Genomic DNA, 26,731 nt, shown 5'->3' on the forward strand with positions numbered 1-26,731 from the left:
GGGCGCTCGCGTAGCCGGGCGCCGCGTGGGTGGCGACGGGAGCGGTCGCGTAGTGCGGCGCGGGATAGTGAGCCGTGGGGGGGTAGTAGGTCGCGGGGGCGGGGGCCGGGGCGCACCGCGCTGCGGGCATGTAGTGCGGCGCTGTCATGTAGTGGGGCGCGGCTTGGGGCGGGGCGGGGGGCGGGACTGCTGGCGCGACGGGGGGCGTGGCGGGCGCGGGACTCGTCAGCCACGACTCCACGTCCGCGCTCGTCGACGCTGTCGACGATGACGATGACGAACCTACCGAATAACCAATAATTGTAAAAGTCAAAGTTTTTTTTTTCCTCTATTATCTGCTATCGGCTTTCACTAGCCATTATCAGATGGTGTGTTCATTGGTAGTCACTTTTATGAGAGGTGTTCCACTGAACACTCAGCTCTTTCATTACTTTAGAACGATTATTCATTCTCTTTGGTCTAGTATATGCAGACGTTTCAGTCTTCTTATGTCGTGATCCCTTAGCAGGTCCCTAGCAAGTTCATTGGTGTGATTTTCTAATCTTTATATGTAATTGATTGTACCGTTGGTTCTTGGTGGAAATGCATGTTGAACACTAATAAAACAATATTTGCGTGCACTTCTTCCAAAAGTATTAAGAAATTATTAACAAATTACACGACCGGTTTCGAAATTAATCATATTTAATATTTGTTTTGAATATATTTAATTTTGTAAAACTAACTACACTAAGTACACCTGAAGATGATTAATTTCGAAACCGGTCGTGTAATTTGTTAATAATTTCTTAATATAGTGGAAAAAGTGCACGCAAATATTGTTTTATTAGTGTTTCTAATCTTTTCTTGTATGTTTGTATATATTTAGATACCTCTTCGTTTATGATGGTAATATTTAAATATTCATGTATCTCAGAGTTTGTTATGAACCAAGGTGCATTGGCTATTGTTTTCAGACATTTATTCTGAAAACTTTGTAACATGGCCAGATTTCATTTTATTATCGTGACCGGGTTTCATTTTATTTTTAGTACTTGTTCTAGCGGCAATAGATATACACATTCTGTGAAAATTTCAGAATTCTTAGTATGTCTCCAGGCTGTATCTCAAGAACCGCTATAGCTATACTACTTAGACATTATTTTTTTTTTATATATTTTTCATGGGTAGAAAGTACCCAAAGAGCTATGGCAGATTTTTAGGTAAAAGTTTTTAAAGCGTCTTAGGAACGCATAGCAACCAAAGAATAACATATATTCGTAAATGATTTTCAACGATTTCGTTACATTGATCTAAAGCCAGGATAAAAAGATAATATTTAAAAATAGCTAAAGTGATTTCCTTTCCAAAATGGCCATTTTCTGTCATCCGATGTTGCCTATAATTATTTTTTCCAATTTAAAATCAAAAAAGTTTTCTATTTGTAATCACATTTATAGTGCTTATATAAATTATGATTAATGTAATTTATTCCATTATTTGTATATTTATAAGTAGATTTCATATGAAATATTGAATAAGTATAAGTACTTACAATTCATTTTATGCACTGCTATTAATTGTAGTAAAGTACATATTATTACGAATGTGAAGCAATTTTGAAGGAAAATAAATTCAAGACTGCATCCAGATAAATTCAAATAATTTTACTTAAATGGACTGGACTCAATAAATCCTCATATGAAACCTTCCTAAAATCTTTTTTCGACATATTAAAGTACACTAAGAAGCCTTTGGTAGCCCTGGCACGACTAACTACTTTTCTTAATTGTTTAATGCAATAAGTGAAAACATGAATTAATTATTCTGTTCGATATAATTTCAAGCTATAAAAGCATGTGATACATTTTGATGACTGATGTCTCCATAATATCTTCCATATTTCTCCCTCTCACTATTCATAAAGTTCAAGTTATTAATAAAGTTATCACCAATCTAAGTGGGATCCACATCCCGTTGCTTAACTTGTGTTTTCATTAATTATTTTTGCCTAGCAATCGTAACCTTCATTTCTCCATCAGTTTCTTGAATATTTAATAATAAATACATTATTAAACATGGTACATGCATTAAATAATAAGCTACATAATTACATAACCTTCAAAACTTCTAAGTATGATAACTCAAAAACCTGGTTTTCTAAAATCACGATTTTTTTTCTTAAGAATCAGTAATAAATTCTCTTTAAAACAAGGTATATTTTATTCATAGACGATTACTTTATTTATGACTTAAATTCGTCTATGGGAAGCTGCCATAGCTCTTTGAAATTTTTCGAACATTTAAATTTTTTTTATTTTTTTTTTTAATGGAATAAGGGGGCAAACGAGCAAACGGGTCACCTGATGGAAAGCAACTTCCGTCGCCCATGGACATTCGCAGCATCAGAAGAGCTGCATGTGCGATTGCAATTTCATATCTTTAAAAATATTAGTCTGTCATAAAAGTCACGAAATTAAAAAGTGGCAACATCGTAGTGTCATCCCTTTTTTCTTAGATTATATGAAAGGGATGACACTACGATGTTGCCACTTTTTAATTTCATGACTTTTTTGACAGACTGTAACTTTATCGTGAAAAGTCATAGGACCTTTTTTATTGGTAATTCAATAAAGAATATAAAAAAAAATGTCCGGTTGAAAAATAACAATTCCTTGCAATTGTTTAAACAATGTTTGTTTAAACAATATGGCACCGGCTTGCGCCATCGCAACATGCATTTATATCATCAGGAGGGCAATTTGAAGAGGATCGCATAAAAAAATTGAGGTGGAATAGTTTTCGGTACTCATGCGCCGACTCGTGCTGCACTATATCCAAAGTACTCAAAATCCGCCAATGCGATGCTACCCGGCCAAGTCAGCATTCAGCGGTCCTGCTGTGTGGATTTAACCGTTTTATTTCGGTTTTCAAAACGTTCTCATTTTGTTTTCGTTCCCAAAAACGTTATTGCAAAGACCTGTTCCGAACGATTTGAAACCTTTAATTAAACGTTCTCATTTCGTTTTCGTTCCCAAAAAACGTTATTGCAAGGAATTGTTTCGAACGATTTGAAACCGTTATTTAAAATAATGTTTTCGGGCCCTGCCCCTCCGTTGCTCTGCGCAAGTACATTCGTTTCACTACTGTAGGGATATGTCATATTGCTATACTGTGGCCCAGGTTAGTCTTCTATCAATGTGCATCCCTAAGTATTTCACACTATTTTTTGGCCGTAATATTTCTCCTCGTAGAGTGACTGGTGGACAGTCACCTTTTCGCAGTGTAAAAGTGATTTGCATAGATTTATTAACACTTGGCTTAATCCTCCACTGCTCAAGCCACTTATCTATTTTGTTTAGGTGTTCCTGCAGTTTTTGTGATGATATGGTCGAATTTTCATCACTAGCAAGGCAGGCTGTGTCATCTGCATATGTTGCTTTGACTACATTTCTGCTACTGGGCAAAAAGTCAAAGTAAAAAAATAAATGTTATGTTTGAGAGGTGACTTTTGAATTTTTCTTTTTCAAGACGTTTTTAAAATATTTTAACATGACTGTCGTAGTCGGTTGTATGATCGATGCCACAAACGTAAATCGTTATTGAAGCCAGGAACCCAATGTTACAGGAGGGCCATCGGAGACATAATGTTATTATGATTTTGGACATAGGATAATAAACGTAGGACGCATATTATAGAGATGGGCTTACCGCTGCCGCCGGTCAGCAGGTCTAATATGGAGAGCGTGGCGCGCAAGGTGTCCCCGTTTAGGCCGCCCCCGGCGCCGCCTCCTGTCACGAGGCCGCCCCCGGAGCCGCCTCCTGTCACGCCCCCCGACGAGCTGCGCCGCGCCGCCGCTGACAGCAACTCTTCTAGTCGCTGTATCTGTACATTATAATATTAACTATATGACCATTTAACAGACATTATTATACTTCTTCCCTTCTAATATAAACCTTCCCTAGACATGCATAAATATTCTACTCCTCCCACATTGTTTTAGTAAAACTAACAAAATTGAAAATTCTTTTTTATTAATACAGAGTGTAACAAAACTAAGTGATCCCACCAAAAACATTTCTTGTAAAATACAGCTGTACTTGACTCACCGGGTTTACAGGATCCACGCTTCTGTTGTTGCTAAAAAAGTCCATACGCTGCATCAAAAACTGCTTCGGTATTGACGACGTACCCTATGATATAATATAATACACTATTATTATCTTATATTATATAACATCCTTGGGTTGTTAGTTGCAAAACTCCTCCAAAATGGCTGGAATAATTGTGTTGAAATTTTTGTGTGCTAGCATTATATTATTTTTACCTTTATTTATTTTTTATCAGGCTGTTCAGACAACTTCTATTGCCTTAGATATCAAATACTGACTATCTTATATTCAGTTTTTGTTGTGCGAAATATTACTTTAAAAGTTATTTGGAAAGCAAAGTTAGAATAAGTTAAATACAAAGAATAATACATACCGTTAGTAGCGAACTTAAGTTTAATTGTGCTAAAACGTCAAGAGGTGAAACGCCCTGAAAATAAATTCATTTTTTAATAATTGAAAACAATTTCATAGAATCAATGGATGGTAATAATTATTATCATGTTTTAATTAATATTTGTAATCTATATCATCATGAAATCTCCATAATAATTAAATCGTATCTATATCTTATATCTTTAAACGAGCAATTCTTGTTTGGAATCTCGGAATCGGCTCCAACGATTTTCATGAAATTTAGTTTATAGCGGGTTTCGGGGGCGATAAATCGATCTAGCTAGGAATCGTTTTTAGAAAATGACATTTAATTCGTTTTTTATGGAATACCAAGCAAAGCTCGGTCAAATAGCTAGTAATACTATTATGTGAGCAACTAATTGTTTTAACGACCAGCAGATGCCGTTATTAAGTAACACGAAGTCAATGAGTGTTTGCTATACCGAGCAAAGCTCGGTCATCCAGGTACTTATAATATTAATACGCGACAGAAAAACTGAATCCCTTTTAACGAAAAATGCGGAAAGGTACCTAATTGAAATTTTGCACATTTTTTTGCACATTATAGTTTATTTGGTGAAGGAGTGCATCGAGCTTAAATTATTTTGAAATTATGCTTTTATCATACATTTTTTTAACAAATAAAACATTACACACACAAGAGATTTTGACAAACCTATACACACGAATTATACTCTTTTATTTATGGTTGATGTTGTATGTTGTATGAGGGGACGGTGCTATTTGTGTAGTCACTTGAGCATCATGGAGACCTAGTAGGTTTCTTTCGTTAGGTAAAACTGATAAAAAAATAATAAGAGCGTTTCTTATTTTAGCGGTGGGTTCAGAAACTGCAGCCATTTTAAAGTTTTGAAAAAGAAAATATATTCAAAAATTGGTTATTTAGGTAAATTGTAAACATATTTTAGACAACAAGGACTAAATCATTTAGTTTAGTGCAAAATAAAATATCTGCGAAGCTTAGTTAGGAAAATATTAAGCTTTATTTTTTTTATATTTTAATTGTCTCTACAGGCTTACCTAACCTTTGAATCGTCAGTGCTTTATATGGAAGCTTCTTTGGAGTATACTAAACATCCCCTATCTTAATCTGACAGATCCGATAACATTTCAAGATTTTAAAAAAAATTAATCCACCACGTGAGAAATCTGATTTCTATACCATGATAACTAGACACATGTCGGAAGCCTATACAAGCTTAATCTGACACGCTCGAGCTAGTCCCGAAATGCCCTCTTCCCCTCCCCAACTACCATAGCTGGGCACCGTTAATCAAATAGTTAACTTCGTTAATCGTTAATCCGTTAAAAAAAATGTTGGCTTCGTTAAACGTTAAAACGTTACATTTCAGACGAATTAACGCAAGTTAATCGTTAATCTGTTAATATGTAATATGGCCTTGTTGTAACTTATATCATTGCGAGTGTACATTGTTGGTTTAAGGTTTTGGAAGTTAAAATGTTAGGGACAAAACAAAATACTTTTACAATTATTGTATTCTACCTAACTAAATTATACTGCACTCTTCTTTATCAACATGCAAATGATTTATAATAACAATAAACAAATCACTCTGTCTATAAGCATCGGCGCTGAGTAATGAAATGATAAAACGAAACAAATCTCTTCTCACTCGCACGCGCCTGAAAATGTGTCTAGTATTGTTTTTGTTTCACTCGCTGCTGCCGTGCCGCGGCGCCGCGCTGTCCGCCTGCCCGGCACTTGTCGTTTCATACTAACTGTCTGACTCTGAACCTGTTTTCGCGCCGCGCTGCGCCGCGGTGCCGTGCGGTAAATAGGCATTGGATTAACGATTAACGGACTTCTGCATATTAAGGGAAGTTAACGAGTCCGTTAATATTTTTAAAAGTTAATCCGTTAATCAAAATGTTAACTTCGCTAATTAACGATTAACGGATTAACGAGTTAATGCCCAGCTATGCCAACTACTATCTATTGGAAATATTCTTAGTTCTGGCCGCGCATTGATTTATTTTTAGACCAGAATGCCTGATGTCCTTTGAAACTTAAAAATTATTTTTTTATGTGAGGTCGAATTTCGACCAGTGGGCAATTTCTAGTAGTCTCAGATTAACATTACATGGGCTTCTAAAAATGCATCCTGTATATTTTAGATGTACTCGTCACCCGTTAATACTCACTTCCACACACTCCTCAACAAATCGGAACATGTCCGAGCTGATCAGAGAGCGCAGCAGCTCCTTCTTACTGTTGTAGTCCTCAAATTTCTCCTTGTACGTCAACATAAGATACTCCTCCTCGGCTGAGAGTTTATTGATCTCCTCCTTATACTCTTCGATGCTAAAATATAGAAGAATCCGATTACTGTCTAAAATTACAAGAAGCAACAAAAAATATTTGAAAAGTTGAAATGTTTGTACTTCCTGACGCAGAACTACGCGAGTAATGGCGCCTGAAAGAGGCGATCACGAGCTATGGGAAAGTGGATGCAATTGGCACAGGGAAATCGCCGCGCAAACTTGCACGCGCCGCGGCCTCGACATAGCGCCACAACTTACATTATATATATATATATATATAATATACGACAAATAAACATACAATATATTTATGCCTAACTTGCACTATGCTCTGTGGTTGCAACTAAAATATTATAGTATACTACTTAAATTATAAATTATGTAGATATTAATAGCAGTAGTAGGAAAAAAGTATTATTGCTATAATTTAACGCTCCGTATCATAAAACAAAGTAAGAGGGTTAATAGTGAGTCAACCATTATATATTTTTTTTTTATTTCTTGCGATAATGTTTTAGTTCAGTTTTGCCGGAGGGTGATAGTAATGAACTTTAATGAGTACATCAGATGGTGTTTCCTGACTAAGATTAAACGAAACGTGTCTGTGCATATTCTATAGCTGTTCCATGTGGTTAATAATAATAATCACGGCAACATAGCAGCGACCGGACCAAAATGATAAAAAACATAAACAATTTTGAAATATCACAAAATATTTAGTATTATAAAATTTAACATTAAAAGGTTTTTATTTGTTGTTTCGCACAGCTAATTCAATCTGAGATAATGTGTTATATATATCGTACACTAATATTTTTTTGTTCCTAATAAATTAAAACTAAGCACTGAATAGGGAGTTCCACTTTATATAAAAATTCGCTAAAATTTAATGTTCATAATGCGCCTTGCGTCGAAATCAATTTTATGAACAAGTATTTTGACTATTTCAGATTAAATAAAAAGGCCACAAGAGTTGCGGCCACACAGCTCTGACCGGGTACTGAGTGTACTCCCATGCAAACAATAGATACATAAGAAGTTCGGTATAGTCAAACCTGCGCACACACTGGAGACACTTTTCACACAGAGTGTCCACACCTATGCCGTCCTCTGTCCGTCTTTTTTTGCATGCTCCAGCTGAGAACAGAATTAATAAGCGCCGAGCCATAGACAAAGTACAATACATTAATATTTAATATACATATGCTTTTTTTGCAAGATCAGAAAGCAAAGAAATCAATCAATATGTTTGTAGCAGACATTGTTTTAAATTTTTTATTAAAAAATATTTTTGCAACAAACATCATTGACTTTTCTCTTGCTTCTTATTACTTTTACTGAATAAAATTGAAAGAAAATTTTAGATGAAAGTATTTACTATAAAGTTTAAAATCTAATATCAAACTCACTTTTTTAGCAATAAATTTTAGTAATAGGTAAACAATTAACAGATAATAAATAACAAAGAGGAAAATATATATATTTTTTTATTTATTAGAGAAAATCTATTTGTGAATTGCATAATTAAACTTCACAATGCACAATTTCTATTTTTAAGGTGTAATTTTTATATTCGCTTAAGCTTTCTTTGAGACTTATGATTGTTTTAAGTGCTTTCTTATCGCTGAGCAATTGCAGTCTAAAGGATATTCTTTTCTATCAAGATCAAATTAATAATATGTGCAATCACTCACCATCACTATTAGTGGACAACCTTTTAATGGTACCATTTTGTAGCTGACCATGCGTCGGCATGGGAGGAGGCACGGATGGATTGAAGCTGCAAATTTTGTGACATTGGTTAATGATTATAAAGAACTCATTAAGTTCAATGAAAGTTTCTCAAATCATAGTGATTTTTGTCAATTTTTTAATTATAAATGTAATCTTACTCTGGTACCGCTGGCGGGGGCTGAGCGAGGGTGAAACTGAGTGATGTGCCTTGTGGGACTGGAGCTATAACAAATTTAAATTATGAAGATCCTAAAATAAAAGACCACTAAATTGCAAACAGCTTAGATTTTGTACGCTTTTAGCTCACCAGTGTAGGTGGGGTTGTGTGGTGCGGGAGCAGGGGTCGACGTCTGCGTGGGCGGCGGCGGAGGGGGCGGCGGCGGCGGCGGGGGCGGCGGCAGGGTCGACATCATCAGCATGGGCGCCATGCTGACGGACGGCAGCGGCGGCCGCATAGGCGGCATCGGCGGCGCCCGCGGCAGCGGCGGGGGCATGCGTAGGGCTTCGTGGCGCTCGGCGAGCACCCGCGGCAACTTGTGTTCCGTGAAGAACAGGTTCTGCTCCTCTTTTGTCGTATGAAGATACGTACAATTTTCGCGTATACAACCCGACGAGTTTTGGTAGTCGCGACAAAATTTTAGAATAGTTTTCATTTCCTCAAATATAAGCTCGTGGCGAAACCGGCATTGTGTATCTTTGGTACAATTGCCCCACACGAAGTCTCTGCATATATCTGGTTTTTCCTCTTTCGTTGTGGGGTTACTATGGGAATCATTTTGTCGTGGAGACTGCCCCGGGAGTGGAGGTTGGTTGCTTTGAGCACTAGCAATGCTCTCATATATCTAAAAATATATGATAAACATGCATTAATTAAATATTAACATGTCCATGCCTTTAAAATGAGTTATGTGAAAAGAAGCGATAATTTTGTAAGTAACAAATAAAAGTTTACTTACACTCATTTGATAGAGTACACGTCGTACTAAAGTGGCTAAGTTTTTACAGTGTTAAGCTGCAGTAGGTTGATTGCCGCTTTGGTTTTCAATGAAAACTTTTTATAGAACGTTATTTTAATTTTATGTTATTCCCCATGTATTAGAAGTAGCATTATCAGTTTCATATTTTATCACATTCCCTATTTCCATTCAGAAAGCTCAACAACAAACAACAAGATGGCGGACAAAAATTATCCTCATGAAGAGTTACCATAGAGAATAGTTTCTCTATGGTGAGACTTCAAAAGGCGTCCATTCACTATTCTACATGGCAATCCACCGTGTAGGATTGTGAAGTAGCTAATACATTAGCCCGGCCGCACATTGTCCGAATTCTGATCAGAAACAGTTGAATTTCGCCGGACCGCCACCCCGCACACTATCCGAATTTATATCCTTCCGTCGAGTTCGAGCTCACTCGGCTCAGTACAAAATGTAAGAGACAGCGCAAACGTTCAACTGTTTCTGATTAGAAATTTCGGATAATGTGCGGCCGGGCTTATACTTCTTAGGCGTCCATCATCAGTACTGTTTTTTTCATCTTTAGGGTTTGTTGCACCAAAAACTGATAGGTAGATCTAAATCTTCAAATCTGTCATAAATTATGTCTGCTACAGCGACAGTCAAAGTACACCTCCTCCAGACCACGGCGGATGGTATATTTTAAGCATAATATTTTAAGCTATTTCCTTACCTTCTTATGTTTAATGGTAAATATATTTTTAGACTATTATTTGAACCGAAATAATTCTAATGCATGTTTGAGTACTTACATGAGTTTTCTGCGTTAGAATTTAAAAGCAGTTTTCGAACATGATGCTGGCACTTCACATGTGACATGGCTATTTGTATTTGCGTATGTATTTAGTGTAATCGCCAAACAATCACCATGTGTAGACGGTATGTTTGACAAAGTATATACCTTATTTGCCTAATAAACAAATATGACCAATGTACACCAATACACCAAATACACGTATAACAGTTCAAACTAAAGCACGTTCACAGTACTCACACTTATGCAATTTCACTATACAGTATGTTTAAAAATATAGGTAAGTATTAGAGATGTTCCGATCATGACTTTGGCCGACTAGCCGACTAGCCGATTAGTCGGTTGCAAAGAAGCCGACTAATCGGCCGACTAGTCGGCCAACCGATCATGGTTTCAGATGTTTTCGTAACGCTTTGTTTACTGCTGATTCGCGGGTAAATCGCATAGACAGCCTGCGAACGTGTCGGATCGTGTTTTGGTTATATTGACGTCATGATATAAAGCGGTAAAGCTATGCAATAGCTTTACCACGGCAGTCTCCGAGTGCCACACGTATTTTTTTATGGCATGTATTTAAATCAATATCTGTATATTCCCTTTTCTCGATCAAAATATTTGAAAGTTTCACCAAAAATACTGACTTGCACACTAATTATGCACCCTAAATAATGCGAATTCAGCATACTAATTAAAGTTATTTGTGAAACTGTTTTACTGAACGAATAACTATTATTAAAATAGTATATCTAACAATTCCTTAGTTCAACAAACATACTACAACTTTTTAAAGGAAAACCATCACCTAAATTACTTTTAGGAACATCATTTATTCTAAATAAAAATTAGGTTAAAAATATTTTGGTTGCACGATTTGTCAATTTGAATGAATGAATGAATGAATGAATGAATGAATGAATGAATGAATGTACTTTATTGTGCACACAGTTACAGTAACAACAAACATACGACAAAAACACATAAAATGACGGGTACACAAAGGCGGTCTTATTACTAAATAGCAATTTCTTCCAGACAACCTTTGGAAGGAAAGGAAACAAAAAGTTGCTGGAGAAAGGGCGTTGTGCTTAAAGTATATTATCTAATTACAATTAAAAATAAAGCTTAAAGACTTAACATTAATACATTACATATAAATACTATCCTATGAAATAAATACACACATAATACATACATACAAAATATTATAATAAAATAAATATTTATCAAAAATATATATTTTAATAATTAATAATATAATTCATATGATTATATAATATTATATACATACTATAATATACATAATATAATTTACGTAATATATTGGCACATGAAAGTATATACAGTACCAAATAAATTAATGTCATGACTCATGCCATATCAGTCCATACTAAGATCACACCTTTAGATAGTAATCCTTATGGGAGGACTTAAATGTATTCAAAGTTTTAGAGAGTCTCACCCTGGTAGGGAGAGAGTTCCAGAGTAGAACGGACTGTACGGAGTAAGAGGAATGGAAATATTTTGTGTGGTGGATAGGGATATCTAGGAGGAGATTTTTGGATGAACGCAGCTCCTGTCTGTCAGGGCGACGGAAGTTAAAGATGTCCTTCAGGTATTTAGGGCTGTTAGGATCGAATAGGATGGTATAGAGGAAGGAAAGTGCACGGGCATTGCGTCGAAGGCGGATTGGTAACCATTTTAGTTTATTGCGGAACTCAGATATGCGATCAAACTTCTGCAAGCCAAAAACGAACCTGATTGACATATTCTGAAGGCGCTCCAGTTTGTTGAGTTGGTCTTCGGTCAAGTTGATGAAGCAGGCATCTGCGTAGTCGAGGAGTGACAGAAATAGCGATTCCGCTAAGGCTACTTTAGTAGGTACTGGCAGTAAATCGGTAAAACAAGCGGTACTGCTAAAAAATCATTGTAATGCGAGTGAAATTACCTACATTTATAATACTACCCAGCATAATAATAATATATGGCAGTGAATTTGAAATGCAAGCATTATGAAATAGGACAACAAAGGAATTTGGTAATTTTGTGCAAAACACTCAGCAAGGAAATACTGGCTCCTGACCAATGCCATATTAATAAGCAATACCACAAAATAAGCAAAGCAAATAAGCAAAAGCACAAACTAGCAGAAGCAATACAAATAACAGGTAAATATAGCAGATATACTTGACTAAGATAGAATTATTTAAAATCATTAATAATATAAAATATTATGTTGCTTTTTTGCTAATCGTTGCTTTGTCTTGGTTCCAGCGGTGTTTTTGCGTCTAGTCATGGTCACAAAAGGGATATTAGAAGAATGTCTTCCTGAGATGGCATCAAGATCAGCCATGCTCTGGACACGGACTTTGGAGCCATCGGGAGCAATTATAAGCACCGAGCCATTGTGTGTCCAGCACTTTGTGATCCCGAAACGTTGTCTTTTTTTGTTGACTTGTTTTGATAATAGAAATTGATTTTACTGTGGTGCACCTTTCGATATCGTTTTTAGAAATTCCGTTGTAAGATTGTCCAATTTAGAGTGCAAGTTAGTATTTTGATAAACAATTCAAATTTTAGATTTACAAATAATATATCCGATGTATGAACCATATTTTTGGTGTGAATTCGGTTATAAAGGTCGTCTCGTTTTGTATGATGTTTAAGTTTTGTTTTGAAGGACATGTTCAGTTAATCAATTGTTTTTTTTTTGATCAGCATTAGTTTTTCTGGTATGCATTCAGTTAATTAGCGGAGTTAAGGTAGTGTGCTGAAAAATTATTCTGATGTGCATTTAATAATATCCTTTTTTTTATTATAATGATTAGAATGAAGAAGATATTATATGTTGTTATTTAAAAATGTCACAGATATTTATTTACAAGCAAGTAATTTCAAAAACAATTCGCTTAATTTCAAAATAATCAAGGTTTTTCTTAAATGTAATATAAATAATAGTAAAATAATAAAAAGCCGGATAGTCGGCGCTTTTTGCCGACTAGTTGGCACATCTCTAGTAAGTATATAATATGTTTGTATCATGACTACGAATTATAAAAACTAAGGAAACGTAACTCCCATACTTTTACCGTTTTAAATTTGGTTCCTTTCGAACAGCTGTCATTCAACGTCAGCCTAATACCGCTCACAGCCACCTAAATATTGCAATCCAATGCGGGCCACGGGAAGTATTAATGAATATAAATCAAAACTGTTAAATCGATTTTATTTTTTCAGTGGCTATTTATTTTATACCCGTGCGAAGCCGGGGCGGGTCGCTAGTAAATGAATAATTAATAATATTATTCTCTTTGCTGTCAATTAGTGTCAACAAAATGTCAAAATGCAGTCCTGCAACCACATTCACGCTCCTGCTTTCTACACGGCAGTCCACCACGCAGGACGCCGAGCCACTGACGGTCCTTTGCGGCGCCGCGCCGGCGAACTGCAATCCGTCGGTGGGCGGAGCTTGCACACTTTGGGCAGGACTCAGGTCGCATCCTGCTCGGTCACTCCGTGTTGCCGGCCGGCCATGCAAGCGGCAACACCATTCACAATCCTACATAAGCCGGCGGACGGCAAGGCGGCCTGCCAAGTGCCACGCACGAATGCGCCCCTTTAAAGTTATTATTCCATTTGACTAAATGACGTCTAAATGATTTATTAACTAAATTTAGTCAAGTAAAATAACATTAGAAAGCTAGGCAATGATGTTTTATTAAAGATCGCGTATGCTCACACAAAGCGGTCCTCAGAATTTGTTCCTGTACGACATATAAATACCTACCTCTGGTATATCCTACGGTATATCTATAAATTACAACAATGAATGCGACAGATAATACGGTAAACGAATGATATAGAAAAGGATTGCTATATACAGTCTGTCAAAAAGTCATGAAATTAAAAAGTGGCAACATCGTAGTGTCATTCCTTTCAAATCAATCTAAGAAAAAAGGGATGACACTACGATGTTGCCACTTTTTAATTTCATGACTTTTTTGACAGACTGTACTTTGAGTTGCACATCGGCACGCCTCACTGTGGTCCCAAATTCGACGCTCCGCACATTCTGTATATTATTTAGCCTTATTGCCATATTAAAAATAGAAGAAGAAGTAATTGTTGTGTCATATTATGTTGTCAAAATGACAGTTAAAATTATTAAATATGTCGGTCGATCGTCGACCTCTGGGCTCCCAGGTTTTTAAATAATTTTTGGCTACATATAACTTATATTTTGCTGCCCGTCTGCTCAGGATTGAAATCATTCGGTAGTCTTAAGGATTTCCGCATCTACCATCTGTATTAAAAGCAGGTAATCATAGCATACTTATGGATTAACGCAATAATAAAAAATAAATCAATTTTACATTCTAGTTAAAAAAATTAAGTGAGCGTAAAATCTTTCGAATCATCTAGATCGCTGTTTGGGATTCCTAAGTTTGTTGTTAGCAAAGGCGTGGAATTTTGTATACATTTAACGTCTACTGTATAACAAATACTGGGGTATGTGCACCTAATAATCCCAAGAATTTACTATAGATATAGACTTATTTTTCATGGTTTGGTATAGTATCGTAGGCTTCATCACCTCCTGTGCCCACCATTAGCATGTCTAAACTAAAACTCTTACTAATAAAGTAGATTTTACGCAATTAAACTAGACTATAACATGTTGTCTTGAAAAATAATCCTTTCTTTTAAAAATAAGCTTGGGAGACGAAGATAAAATATTGATACCTCGATCGTGGGAATCGCAGACACAATATATTTTCAATAGTTATGCGACACGCGGGTGCCGCTTGGGGATTGATGGGTTAAATAGTTTATTCATTGTGTAACTTTTTTAATTAATAAGGGGTAAATGTAAAAAAATATGACTATGGTGTACTTGTGGAAATTTATTTATTAGCATAGTTTAAAATCATTTTAAAGTTCAAATAACACAATGCTACAATGTTAAAATTGCTATAATTTTCTATACAGAAGACATTATAATTATAAAAAATCATACTCAATCGTGGATTCCTAGAAATATATTGTTTTCGCGGTTGAATTCTTGCTTGGGAGTTGAAGCATTAAGCAACCTATTTGCTCTGTGTCAACATGATTCTATTATTTCTTATCACTATCAAAATATAACAGATGAGACATTGTTATTTTATAAAATGTGTGATAATATTATAAGATTATCTTATACATAATATTATGTTGCCTGCAGCTTTGTTTATGCATAAATTGTATTTTTTTATGAAATCAATCAATAAGGCAAACGAGCAAATGGGTCACCTGATGGAAAGTAACTTCCGTCGCCCATGGACACTAGCAGCATTAGAAGAGCTGCAGGTGCGTTGCTAGCCTTTTAAGAGGGAATAGGGTAATAGGGGAGGGTAGGGAAGGAAATAGGGGAGGATAGGGAAGGGAAAAGGGTAGGGGATTGGGCCTCCGGTAAACTCACTCACTCGGCGAAACAGAGCGCAAGTGCTGTTTCAGGCTGGTTTTCTGTGAGCCCGTAGTATTTCTCCGGTCGAGCTGGCCCATTCGTGCCGAAGCATTGCTCTCCCAATTCTATGATGTGAAGACTGTTGCAATATTTAAAGTATTGTATGTCACATTATTTTACAGCTGTTATACAAATTGTTTTTGTAGTTGCAGGTGATTTAATTATACAATATCAGATTGCAGGCACTATCAATTAAGTGTATAAATTATGTACTAAAATGGCTGGAAATGTACAAAATGTGCACATTAAAAGCCAATTATTTTCCGAATTAACATTATTACGTAATTTAATACAAAGTTTATCAAATGTTGTTAATAAATTTCCAATTTTCATTATTATGGTAAAATCAGGGTTAAAAATCTTTTATATACAAAATAGCATATAATTATCTACTGGCAACATTTTGCGATAGTAAACTTGCAATGGCATTACTTAATTCAAAAATTGTTTTTTGCCTTTAATACATAAAAAATGTTACAAGTTTCTCATTTGTATTGCTTTAATTCATCAAGCCCCATCGGTCACCGGTGACCAAGACACAATAGAAATTCTATTGTGTCTCGTTTTTCTACGATCGACGGGTTAAATACTGAAACCTATTAATAAAGTTTGAATAAGTGCTTCATTTGTTGTAAATATTAAACAGCTATATACTTATTAGTATTTTAGTGGACATAGCAGAAGTTTTTGCTACTGAATTCCAAAAAGTATACTCAAAAAAGAATCCAATAGAATTCAATCGATGAATGCCTGTTTTCACCAAACTTCTTGAAAACCTTAGACTTAGCGTGTTAACTTGCACACGCGCCGCAGCGGCAGCGGTAGTCGGTACCGCCACCGCGGCGGCGGCGCGGCGCGGCGTGCTGCATACTCATCCTTGTATGTCTATGGGCCCTTTTCACACGGCGCGGAGCCTCTTTGCCGCGGCGGCGGCGAGTGGTGCCGCAGTTTTTAACAAACATACGAGACTAGTCGGACCGGTGTGTAAACAGCCTAAGGGAGATCGCTGACGGCACACTATTTGTGTGATCGAGTCTGCGGCGCACAATAAGCACATACACTCATACAGTCTGCATGGCCGCGCCACACAAAGAGTGTGCCGTATGCGATCTCCCATAGGGTCAATACAGACCGCAACGCGACGCGTAGACCCATCTCTATTTGTACTGAATTGACAGATTTCAATTGCATGAGACGTCTTGCAAATCTGTCAAATCCATACACATTTAGAAATGCATCTACGCGTCGCGTTGCGGTCTGATTTAACCCTTAAACCTAAACCACTAAAAGACCACTAGGGAACACTGAATAAGGCTATATTCAGTGTTCCCTAGTGGTCTTTTAGTTATGTATCCCTTGAAACAAACACTAGTTTGAATAAATTAAAAATAAATAAATAAAAACTGTGTTTGTTAAAAGTTTTACGCCCTAAGGATAGGTAACACAGAAACATTTCTGCAATCTTGAAATGTTATACTTATTATGTTACACCGCCGCGGAATGGAATGGAAGCGACTTTTTGCAGCGAATACTGTTAACATAAAGTTTTTTGTGCTATGTGCAGTTTCGTTGCAAAAAGTAGCTTCCATTCCATTCCGCGCCGGTATAAATTGAGCCTGCGTTACCGGGCAAGTGGCGAAAACATGCATTAAATTCTAAAGTTACTGTTATTCCTAAAGTCAATAATAACATAAGTACCACTGTATTTACAATGTGTCACAAAGTGTTCATGGATCCTAATATTTTAGCACTTGGACCACACCGACTATCTCTGTTTTATCTATTGTGTCTGAGACTTGAGATAAATTACTACTCTGTACCTCTTACATACACGAAGACCTCAAAATCTTATTGCTTGTTTTAATTAGCCAGAGACGGTTACAATATTAAAATATTCTACATTTGCATTTTGATAAAAATACAAATTCCATAAGTAGGTTCTACATTATTTTAAAATTACAGAATTTTGTAACTTACAATTCATGGACCACAGTTTGACCTTTGGTAACCTTTCAGTCATTGTCATCGTCATCATGTAAAAACTAAAAAGCCATTGATGTAGTAGTCGACGTTGCATGCCGATAGTTAATTAGTATTCATAAAAATATCTTGTGACTGTCGTTTCCTAGGTAAATGGTAATATTACCGCGTATTTATATTTTAAATTAAATAACATTTTATTTAATAAAATTTTAATACTTACGAAATACGAAGTTTTTCCTCATAATAAATAAAATAAAATATCTTTTTATTCAAAATGGGTATCATGATACACTTTTTGAAAGTCGAACGAAGAAACTACGTTGCCTACCACCGGTTCGGGAACTACCCCGCCGAGAAGAACCGGCGTAAGAAACTCGCACGGGGCCATCTTTTGCAAAAAAAAAATGGAAAATTACAATGTTATGGCTTACAGCTATGTAACAAAATTAAAAGAAAAGTAACCTGCATGGAGCCACCCTATTCCCAAGGTGTGCTGTCCTCGAAGAAATCATTGACTTTATAATACGCTTTAGCACACAAACGTTCTTTAACTGCTTTTTTAAATTTGTTTAAAGGTAGATTTTGAACATTTTCTGGGATTTTATTGTATAGGCGTATACATTGGCCTTTAAAGGATTTGCTTATTTTGGCTAGTCTGAACATTGGTATTGCTAACTTGTTCTTATTTCTAGTATTTACATTATGATTATCACTTTTCTTTTTGAAAATATTTATGTTCTTTCTAACATATAAGAGATTTTCCAAAATGTATTGAGATGTGACCGTCAGAATTCTTATTTCTTTAAATTTTTCTCTTAGAGATTCCAAAGACGACATCTTATAAATAGAACGAATAGCTCGCTTCTGCAGCACAAATATTGTATTAATGTCCGCCGCGTTTCCCCACAAGAGGATGCCGTAAGACATTATGCTATTAAAGTAGCTAAAGTAAACTAATCGCGCGGTCTCTACATCAGTGATTTCACGAATTTTTTTAACAGCATATGCTGCAGAACTAAGCTTATCTGCCAGTTTCGCAATATGTGGACCCCATTGTAACTTACAATCCAGCGTTATGCCTAGGAATACGGTGGTGTCTACTAAATTCATTTTCTCATCATTTAATAGTACATTGGTTTGTACTTGCCTAACATTTGGCAAGATAAATTTTAAACATTTTGTTTTATTAGAGTTCAAAAGTAAATTATTAGCATTAAACCAATGTACTATTTTTGAGAGAGCACTATTATACTATTACTATCATAGCAGTATAATTTAAACCTAAGCGACGATATTATGTTATACAGTATACTAGCTGTTGCCTGCGACTTCGTCTGCGTCCAATGTCAACATTTTGTTTTTTTCGTAAAAAATATTTTTAAAATAAAAAGTATCCTATGTTACTTCAGATACCTCCAAGAGTGTGTCAAGTAGTTTTTGCATCCACGCTTTCACATTTATATTATTAACTAGCTAAAAGCCGAGCTTTGTGAGGGCTGTAAAAATCTTGACTGACTGATGATAACACGTCTACATAATATATAAATAAAAATTACTATACAGTTAAAGCACAAATCAATAGTTTTTCCGTAAAGTGTATTACAAAATGTAAACATTGTGGGATATACTAGGGCTCGCTTCGGTCGCCCTGATAATAATTTATTGTTGCAGGGCACGAGAATGATCGGTCTGTTCCTAGCGGCGCTGGCGTGGGTCGGGATCAGCCCGATACCGCTGCTGGCGGCCGCCATCGGCACGACCGAGCCAGCGCTCAACCTGCTCGTGTCCATCCTCCTGGGCTTCCCCCTCGGCATGGTTTACAACTCGCACGTGCGTCACCATACGCGCTACAGGTTCGCTTCCTGTCCCCAACTGAGAGCCCTTTTTCTGTCATGTGTGTTTCCAGCGCGGAGCTGGTCCCCATTGATCGCACGACAGGAAAAACGCCCTAAAACCGCTCTTATTCTTTTATCGTTTTATAGTTTAAAGTTTGTACAAATGAGGTATCTATCTACAGGAACCTGTTCTTCATCGTTACGGGGGTTGACATTGCGCTGTTCAACTTCGGCCTGTCGTTCTACCACAACGTGATCCCGGCGCTGGTGATCCACGTGAGCACGCGCGTTTTGGGTGCGGGACCCCTCAACGCTATCCTGACCTTCGTCTTTAACATAGTGTACCTGGTGGCGGGGTACGCCGTCACGGAGTCTGAAGATTACGATATCACGTGGACGATGCCGCACTGCGTCCTCACGCTAAAGCTGATCGCGCTCTCCTTCGACCTGTGGGACGGCCAGAAGATGATAAGGGGGGAGCAGCTCTCGGAGAACAACAGGAAGACGGCCCTGGAGGCGCCTCCCACCCTGGAGGAGCTGCTGGGCTTCATCTACTTCCCCGCTTGCTTCCTCGTCGGGCCCATATTCTCGTTCCGCCGCTACAAGGACTTCATCTGCGACCAGTTCCCTCTGGACGAGGAGAGCGACATCCTACAGGAGCAGGCGCTCAAGCGGCTCGCTCAGGGAATAATCTACCTGATCGCGTTCCAAGTTGGAGGTAACTATTTTATTTTAATTGCCCTTTCATATTACAATATTGAAATGTTTAAACCACCAGCCGCCAGCATTGACAGTGAACCAAAAAATTAGTTCGACGTTTGACAATGTTTCTATGAATATTCATAAATGTGTTATACTGTATGTGCTCGTAGCGCCGGCTCCGACGTTTGCGCAATATTCCCTATTTTTAGTCTGAACAGGCGTTTATTGCTCAATGTTATTTCATATTTAACTTTGATTTCCCAAGTAAATTTCCTAATTCAGACACAATAACTCTGTTGTTGCAGAACTTTGGATCTCAATTGCTGACCTATTTAAATGTAATGGAGGTCCAAAGTTTGTATTTACGTAATACTTGTTAACACTAACAATAGATTTTGTTGGTATACACCAGCAAAATCTATTGTACCATACGGGTGTCTAAAATTTGTAAATATTACACAAAACTTTATAGCACCATTTTATCACAGCTGTAGGCTACATAGTATTATTATTCTCAGTTCTCACAACCACCACAAACAAAATAACCATAGACTTATCAGTTATCACCATAGGATGTTTTTTATTTATGCATGGGTAATCTGTGGGTAATAGAATGCAAAGGTTTTATGTTTGAAAATAAAATAATATTAACCAGTGCAGTCAAAAAAGGAGACTAATGAGCTGCCGCTCTCAGAAACATTTCATGAGGCGTTTATCAGAATTTTTTTCCAGTCAAAATCTCCTTAAAATTAAGCACCTAATCATTAACCGTAAGAAAGGATTTTTTTTAAATTCGGAAACACCCGCATTAGATACGTAGTTCAAAACGCTTTATAAATAATTTGTCTGGTTCGTTATCCTGTTATCTACACGCCGCGCCGTTAGGAAACTGATAAGGTCGCGACATTAGTTTGACCGATACGAGCGTTGTGTTATGTGTACTAAAGACTATTATGCAGGCCACACTAGAATCTAGATGACGTCCGCAACTTCTTTGCGCCAAAATTAGTTTCTAGCGCCGGAAACGTCAATTTTCCAGGATATAAAGTATCCTAGGTCCTTTCCCGGGACTCAAAGTATCTCCATTCCAAATATAAACAAAATCGTTTAGTGGTTTGGGCGTGAAGAAGTAACACACAGACTGACACACTTTCGCATATTTGTGATATTAGTATGGAGTACCTGGATGACCATATAGGTATAGCAAACACTCATTGACTTCGTGTTACTTAATAACGCCATCTGCTGGTCGTTAAAACAATTACTTGCTAACAAAATAGTATTATTATTTGCCAATAGATGTCAGGAAGAGTCATATTTTTCAGTTTTTCGATTATCGATAAAACACGAATAAAAAGACACTTCTAAAAATGATTCCTAGCTAGATCGATTTATCGCCCCCGAAAACCCCTATATACTAAATTTCATGAAAATCGTTGGAGCTGATTCCGAGATTCCAATTATATATATATATATACAAGAATTGCTCGTTTAATACTTTATTTAGGTAATTTAGTACCGCCAAGCATGTTTAATTAGTAATTACTAATTACAGACACGAATTAAAATAAAGTGTTGCTAAGTCATAGGAACTTATTAGTTAGTCACTAATCAAGTAATCACTATTCATATTATACTTGCTAAACTAAAAAGTTTTTGACAATCAATATTTTGGCTCTGTCGACAAATAAGCTTTTTTATTTGTTGACAGAGAGAAAGAGAAAGCAATGTATTTGTAAGAAATTATAAGATTAAAATATGTACGTTGCGTCGTCTATACTAGATGATAATATTATTAGAGAAAAAATTGATTTGCTTGCATTGGAACAGAACTCATGTTCTTCCCCTTGTCCTCTATCCGCGTCAAATTCCATCAAAATCGGCCCAGTTGTTTTGGAAAACATACGATTTTTCAGGAAAATGTACGATTAACGCGGAATTTAAATTTGCGTGTACGAGGTCACGGGAAATGACTACTAATAAATAGTAAAGACAGTAATATTGATAAGAGTACGTTGTCAGTTTAATCTAAATGCGAACAAAGAAATTAGTAATACAATACCACATTAATTTGTTCGAATTCGAATGTAGATAATCCGGTTAGACTTTAAAATTGGTGCTGAATATATGTCAATGACATTGTTTGTGATATATTTATGACTACATGACGCCCGGAATTTGTCGCGGGAGAGCCGTACATTTTTCCGGGATAAAAAGTATCCTATGTCCTTTCCCAGGATTTAAAGTATCTCCATACCAAATTTCAGCAAAATCAGTTCAATGGTTTGGGCGTCAAGAGGTAGCATACCGACATACAGACAGACGGACAGACAGACACCTTCGCATTTATAATATTAGTATGGATGAGAGCGCTGATCATGATGATGTTGTTATAATGCATGCTTGTTTTGGTGGAGAGGTCACAGAGGACTTGACTCCGACAAAACTTACTACTAGTAATTACTATCAGATTCTTTGTTGTTGACGTAGGTATTTCACCCACTATGTATTATCAGAGAAATTTGTTCATAGGCAGAAGACGGACCTATTTTGCTCGCGTTATGTCAAACACAGCCGAGAGATCACGAATTACATTGAATTGACATAACCTGACCAAATGACGTAGGTCTACCATCTACCTATTAATTAATTTCTTCGGTGGTAGGTACTATCAGTTACAACGTTATTACGAGTTACATTGAATTGACATAATCCAACCAGATGACGTAGATCTTTCAACTGCCTATGAAACAATTTCTTGCCGGATGGTACTATCTGACAATCTCGTGTGATGCTTCCAAAATTACAGGCTACATTCTGCAACCGCGTATATGTACCATCGAGGAAATGGATTATTAGGCAGTTGACGGACCTACGTCATTTTATCGGCTTATGTCAATTCAATGCTAGCTGCTGTGATCGGTCGGTTGGGTTTGACGTAACGCGACCAAATTACAGGTTCGCCATCTGCCTAGGAATCAACTTCTCTGATTGTTAATGATGATGTCATGTTAACAGTCAATGTATTTAAATGTTATTTGTGAAGTGTTTAATATTTTGTGTCAAGTTTGGTTTCTGTACACGCTTTAAGTCAATGAGGGCACTTTTTCTGTCATGCGTGTCATCGCCCGCGCGCGGATGTTGTCACTCGCCTCTTCTCCCTGGGTCACACGGCACACCATGCACGCTGCTGACGTAGAAGTAGATAGATATAATGTCCCAGTGACATCGCCTAGTCGAGTCGAATCTATGGTGGGGAAAAAAAATATTGTCCTAAAATATATTAATAAAACCTATGTCGTCATTTCAGTGTCCGTGACATCGCCTAGTCGAGTCGAATCTATGGTGGGGAAAAAAAATATTGTCCTAAAATATATTAATAAAACCTATGTCGTCATTTCAGTGTCCGTGTTCAACGTGCAGTACATGCGGTCGGACGAGTGGTGGGAGCGGTCGGTGATATACCGGCACATCTACTGCGGGATGTGGGCTCACTGCGCGCTCTACAAGTACATATCTTGCTGGCTGCTGACCGAGGCCGCTTGCATCCGCTTCGGCCTGTCGTACGCCAGCCCTGGCCGCTGGGGCGCCTGCGCCAACATCCGTCTGATGCGCTTCGAGGGCGCCACCAAGTTCCAGCACTACATCGACAGCTTCAACTGCAACACGAACCACTTCGCCGCCGAATACGTCTACAAGCGCCTTAAGTTCCTCGGCAGCCGCCAGGCCAGCCAGCTGGCCACCCTCGGCTTCCTCGCGCTCTGGCACGGCGTCCGCTCCGGCTACTACATGACCTTCTTCAACGAGTTCATCATCATCTTCATGGAGAAGGAGGTGGAGGGGATGCTGAGCTCCACCCAGCTGTACCGGCGCGCGTGGGCCGGCCCCGCCCGCTGGCCGCTCTACGCCCTCCTCAAGATGTACACCATCGTGTTTATGGGCTGGAGCCTGGTGCCCTTCGACCTCAAGATCTTCGGCAAGTGGTGGCCGATATACCAGAGCCTGTACTTCTCCGGCTTCCTCATATTCCTGCCCTGGGCTTTCGCCTACAAACCCCTGTTGAAGCGAGCCCTCAGAAACCTGCCTAGGGAGGAGAGACCGAAAGTCAATTAAGCGATTTAAAACTTAATATTTTGTAAGTGTCGATGTAGGTTTCGACTTTCGACTCGTTGTGAATATTTGTTAGGTGTTTCGCTCCGTGTTTAACGCTGTCCTCTGCGACTACGCCAGTTGTGTCTAATTCTAAGTAGATATTGCGCTAACGTTAACGTAAATAAATGTGCTTCCACCGGGAGCATTCACCATAATGTAACGTTACAGTCGAGCATTACATGACGGGAGGAGAATAGAGCATTATAATGTGCTTGTAATGATACAATGTGTGTAATATTTTGCTAAACTTGTAACGTCAATGTTCTTTTATATATTATAATCTATGATATTATAATTTATGTTACATTATACCCGAACGCTCGTCAGTCAGGGAGGTAGTATTGTAATTTGTAACGCTCAAAGTCGAATATATAATAATGTTACCCTACGCGTGAATGCTCCCAGTAAGGGAGCACCTTAACAATTAGAATATTATTGTGTTGACTATATTATATTACATACTCCGTTCCACACGGTAATTTGAAATATGAAGTGTTAAAAATGTTGATGTTTTGATGAAATCAGTGGGAATGGAGTATGTAATAATATTATAGTTCATGATGTTTGGATGGTGTATGTGTGTGTGTGTGTGTGTGTGTGTGTGTGTGTGTGTATGTGTGAAGCAGTTGAGACAATAAGTGGCTGGTGCTCTAGCTCCCAAACTTGTCGCGGTTTACTGTGCTGAGTGGGAGTTTTGTCACTTCTCACGGAAGCGCGTTGGCGATCAGTTTTATGTCACTGGAGGCGCTGTTCATAATTATAGTTTCCCTTCTCATGATGGGAAGTGATAGGAACTCACATTCAGCTCGCTCGCTTAAATCCCTTCAGACGGTTCGGCCGGTCACATCCATATGCGAGTACAAGAAAAAGATAATATTATATTATTATATTGATTATAATATTATGGAAAGTGATATTGCGGTGGGTATGTACAAATATGTGTCGTGCAGAAGATAAATATTTATGTATGTCGTTATCATAGAATTATACGATTTATAGACGAAATATTCGAAAAAAATTATGACATTTGTCTGTTTTCAGAAACATTTCTATGATAAACCATCAACCGCCAGTAAAATAGAACATGAACTAAAAGTATAGCACGAATAAGTAATACGAAATAAAATGTACTACACATGCTGAGTTCCACCTGTAAAAAAGAAAAAAAAACATTTCTCTGATTGCTTTTCTCATTTAACCGTAGTAAATTACAGTATTTTGTTCTCTCTCGGACTCGGAAATGTTCGGGAGCGCTCGTGTTCAGTCGCGCTGAATCGGCATGCCCCGTTTGTGTGTGTGTGACGAGGACGCATGTGTGTGTGCGTTAACCAGCCATCTAGTTGATTGGCTACCTAATCCGACGCCCAGCCAGTATAAACTGGTTCTATAATTATTGTATTTACGTCCATTTTTTGACAACTACTACTACTACATGTTTGGTGAGAATCATCATAATATTGTGGTTTCCACGAACGTCATAATCGGCCTAGGCGTTGAGCTAATTTAATTAGACGGCTGTGACATATTTATTTTTTTATTATAGCTTCCAAGCGGTAAATATAGCGTCTGCCAAGCAGATGTTTGTTCTAGAATTATTTTAAGATTTATTTCTATTTGGCTAAAATGTAATTATATTTTTAAGTCGATATCAGCCACTTTATACATGATTTCTATAAAATACTTTTGTGATGCAATGTTATGGGCTTACATCGACCCCTCTGGGATAAAACGCCGTAATAGTACATTACGCACCTAGGGCAGGAAAATAAGAAATGAAAATGAGGCTTTCTTATATTCTGCCTATGGTACGCATCACAGGGTGCGTATACTACTTTTCTCCTCTACGGAGGCGGAAAACGGCAACATCAGTTAGGCTGCCTTCACATTAAGTATCACGCGAGTAGTGCGGCAGCCGCGCGGCTCGCGACTTAATATATAATAATTCGCAGCGGGACGAAAGTTGACGTTTTACGCCCGGAGGTGAGAAAAAGCCATCTTTTGCCAAAATCTTTTTTTTGCGTTTTCTCAGAAGGGCGGGCTCTATCGATATGTCTTTTATAATACGCCGATTCCCTCTCCAAGCCTAGTTTTCTTATTGTAAAATGAAATAATTAGCAAAATTTTCGAATTTATGTAGTAAGAGACATTTTTTTCTTATTATGGTTAACCATACAACTTAAACGTATTAATACAACAAAATTTAACAGTTACAACACAAAATGGCTTAATGGAAACAAAATTCAAAATTAACGATGTTTATTTA

The 26,731-nt window shown here is 37.4% G+C and overlaps 2 protein-coding genes across 2 annotated transcripts; one reads left to right on the forward strand and one right to left on the reverse strand.

The window, feature by feature from the left end:
• Positions 1–151: 151 nt before the first annotated feature.
• Positions 152–9,686, reverse strand: LOC121738762 (the record flags this gene model as incomplete). The annotated part of the gene is made up of 10 exons (XM_042130997.1): positions 9,480–9,686; positions 8,831–9,365; positions 8,682–8,745; positions 8,484–8,569; positions 7,845–7,926; positions 6,670–6,829; positions 4,466–4,519; positions 4,090–4,173; positions 3,691–3,865; positions 152–282 (listed from the first exon to the last, which is right to left on the reverse strand). Coding segments are annotated over exons 1-10 (1,377 nt in total), but the record flags the coding sequence as incomplete, so codon positions are not given.
• Positions 9,687–14,474: 4,788 nt separating this feature from the next.
• LOC121738535 (lysophospholipid acyltransferase 5) lies at positions 14,475–24,774 on the forward strand. Its single transcript, XM_042130670.1, has 4 exons — positions 14,475–14,608; positions 19,451–19,632; positions 19,797–20,332; positions 23,720–24,774. Exons 2-4 carry the CDS (start codon positions 19,460–19,462, stop codon positions 24,427–24,429), a joined length of 1,419 nt encoding a protein of 472 aa, XP_041986604.1. The 5' UTR covers positions 14,475–14,608; positions 19,451–19,459; the 3' UTR covers positions 24,430–24,774.
• The last annotated feature ends 1,957 nt before the right edge of the window (positions 24,775–26,731 follow it).

The sequence above is a fragment of the Aricia agestis genome, chromosome Z, assembly GCF_905147365.1.
Source record: "Aricia agestis chromosome Z, ilAriAges1.1, whole genome shotgun sequence".
Taxonomy (NCBI): domain Eukaryota; kingdom Metazoa; phylum Arthropoda; class Insecta; order Lepidoptera; family Lycaenidae; genus Aricia; species Aricia agestis.

What these genes read in the sequence shown, in the direction of transcription:
- LOC121738535 (XM_042130670.1), top strand. Translation starts at nt 19,460, where the DNA reads ATGATCGGTCTGTTCCTAGCGGCGCTGGCGTGGGTCGGGATCAGCCCG. An exon ending in CGTCACCATACGCGCTACAG is followed by an intron (nt 19,633 to 19,796) that starts GTTCGCTTCCTG and finishes ATCTATCTACAG; the next exon opens with GAACCTGTTCTTCATCGTTA. An exon ending in GATCGCGTTCCAAGTTGGAG is followed by an intron (nt 20,333 to 23,719) that starts GTAACTATTTTA and finishes TCGTCATTTCAG; the next exon opens with TGTCCGTGTTCAACGTGCAG.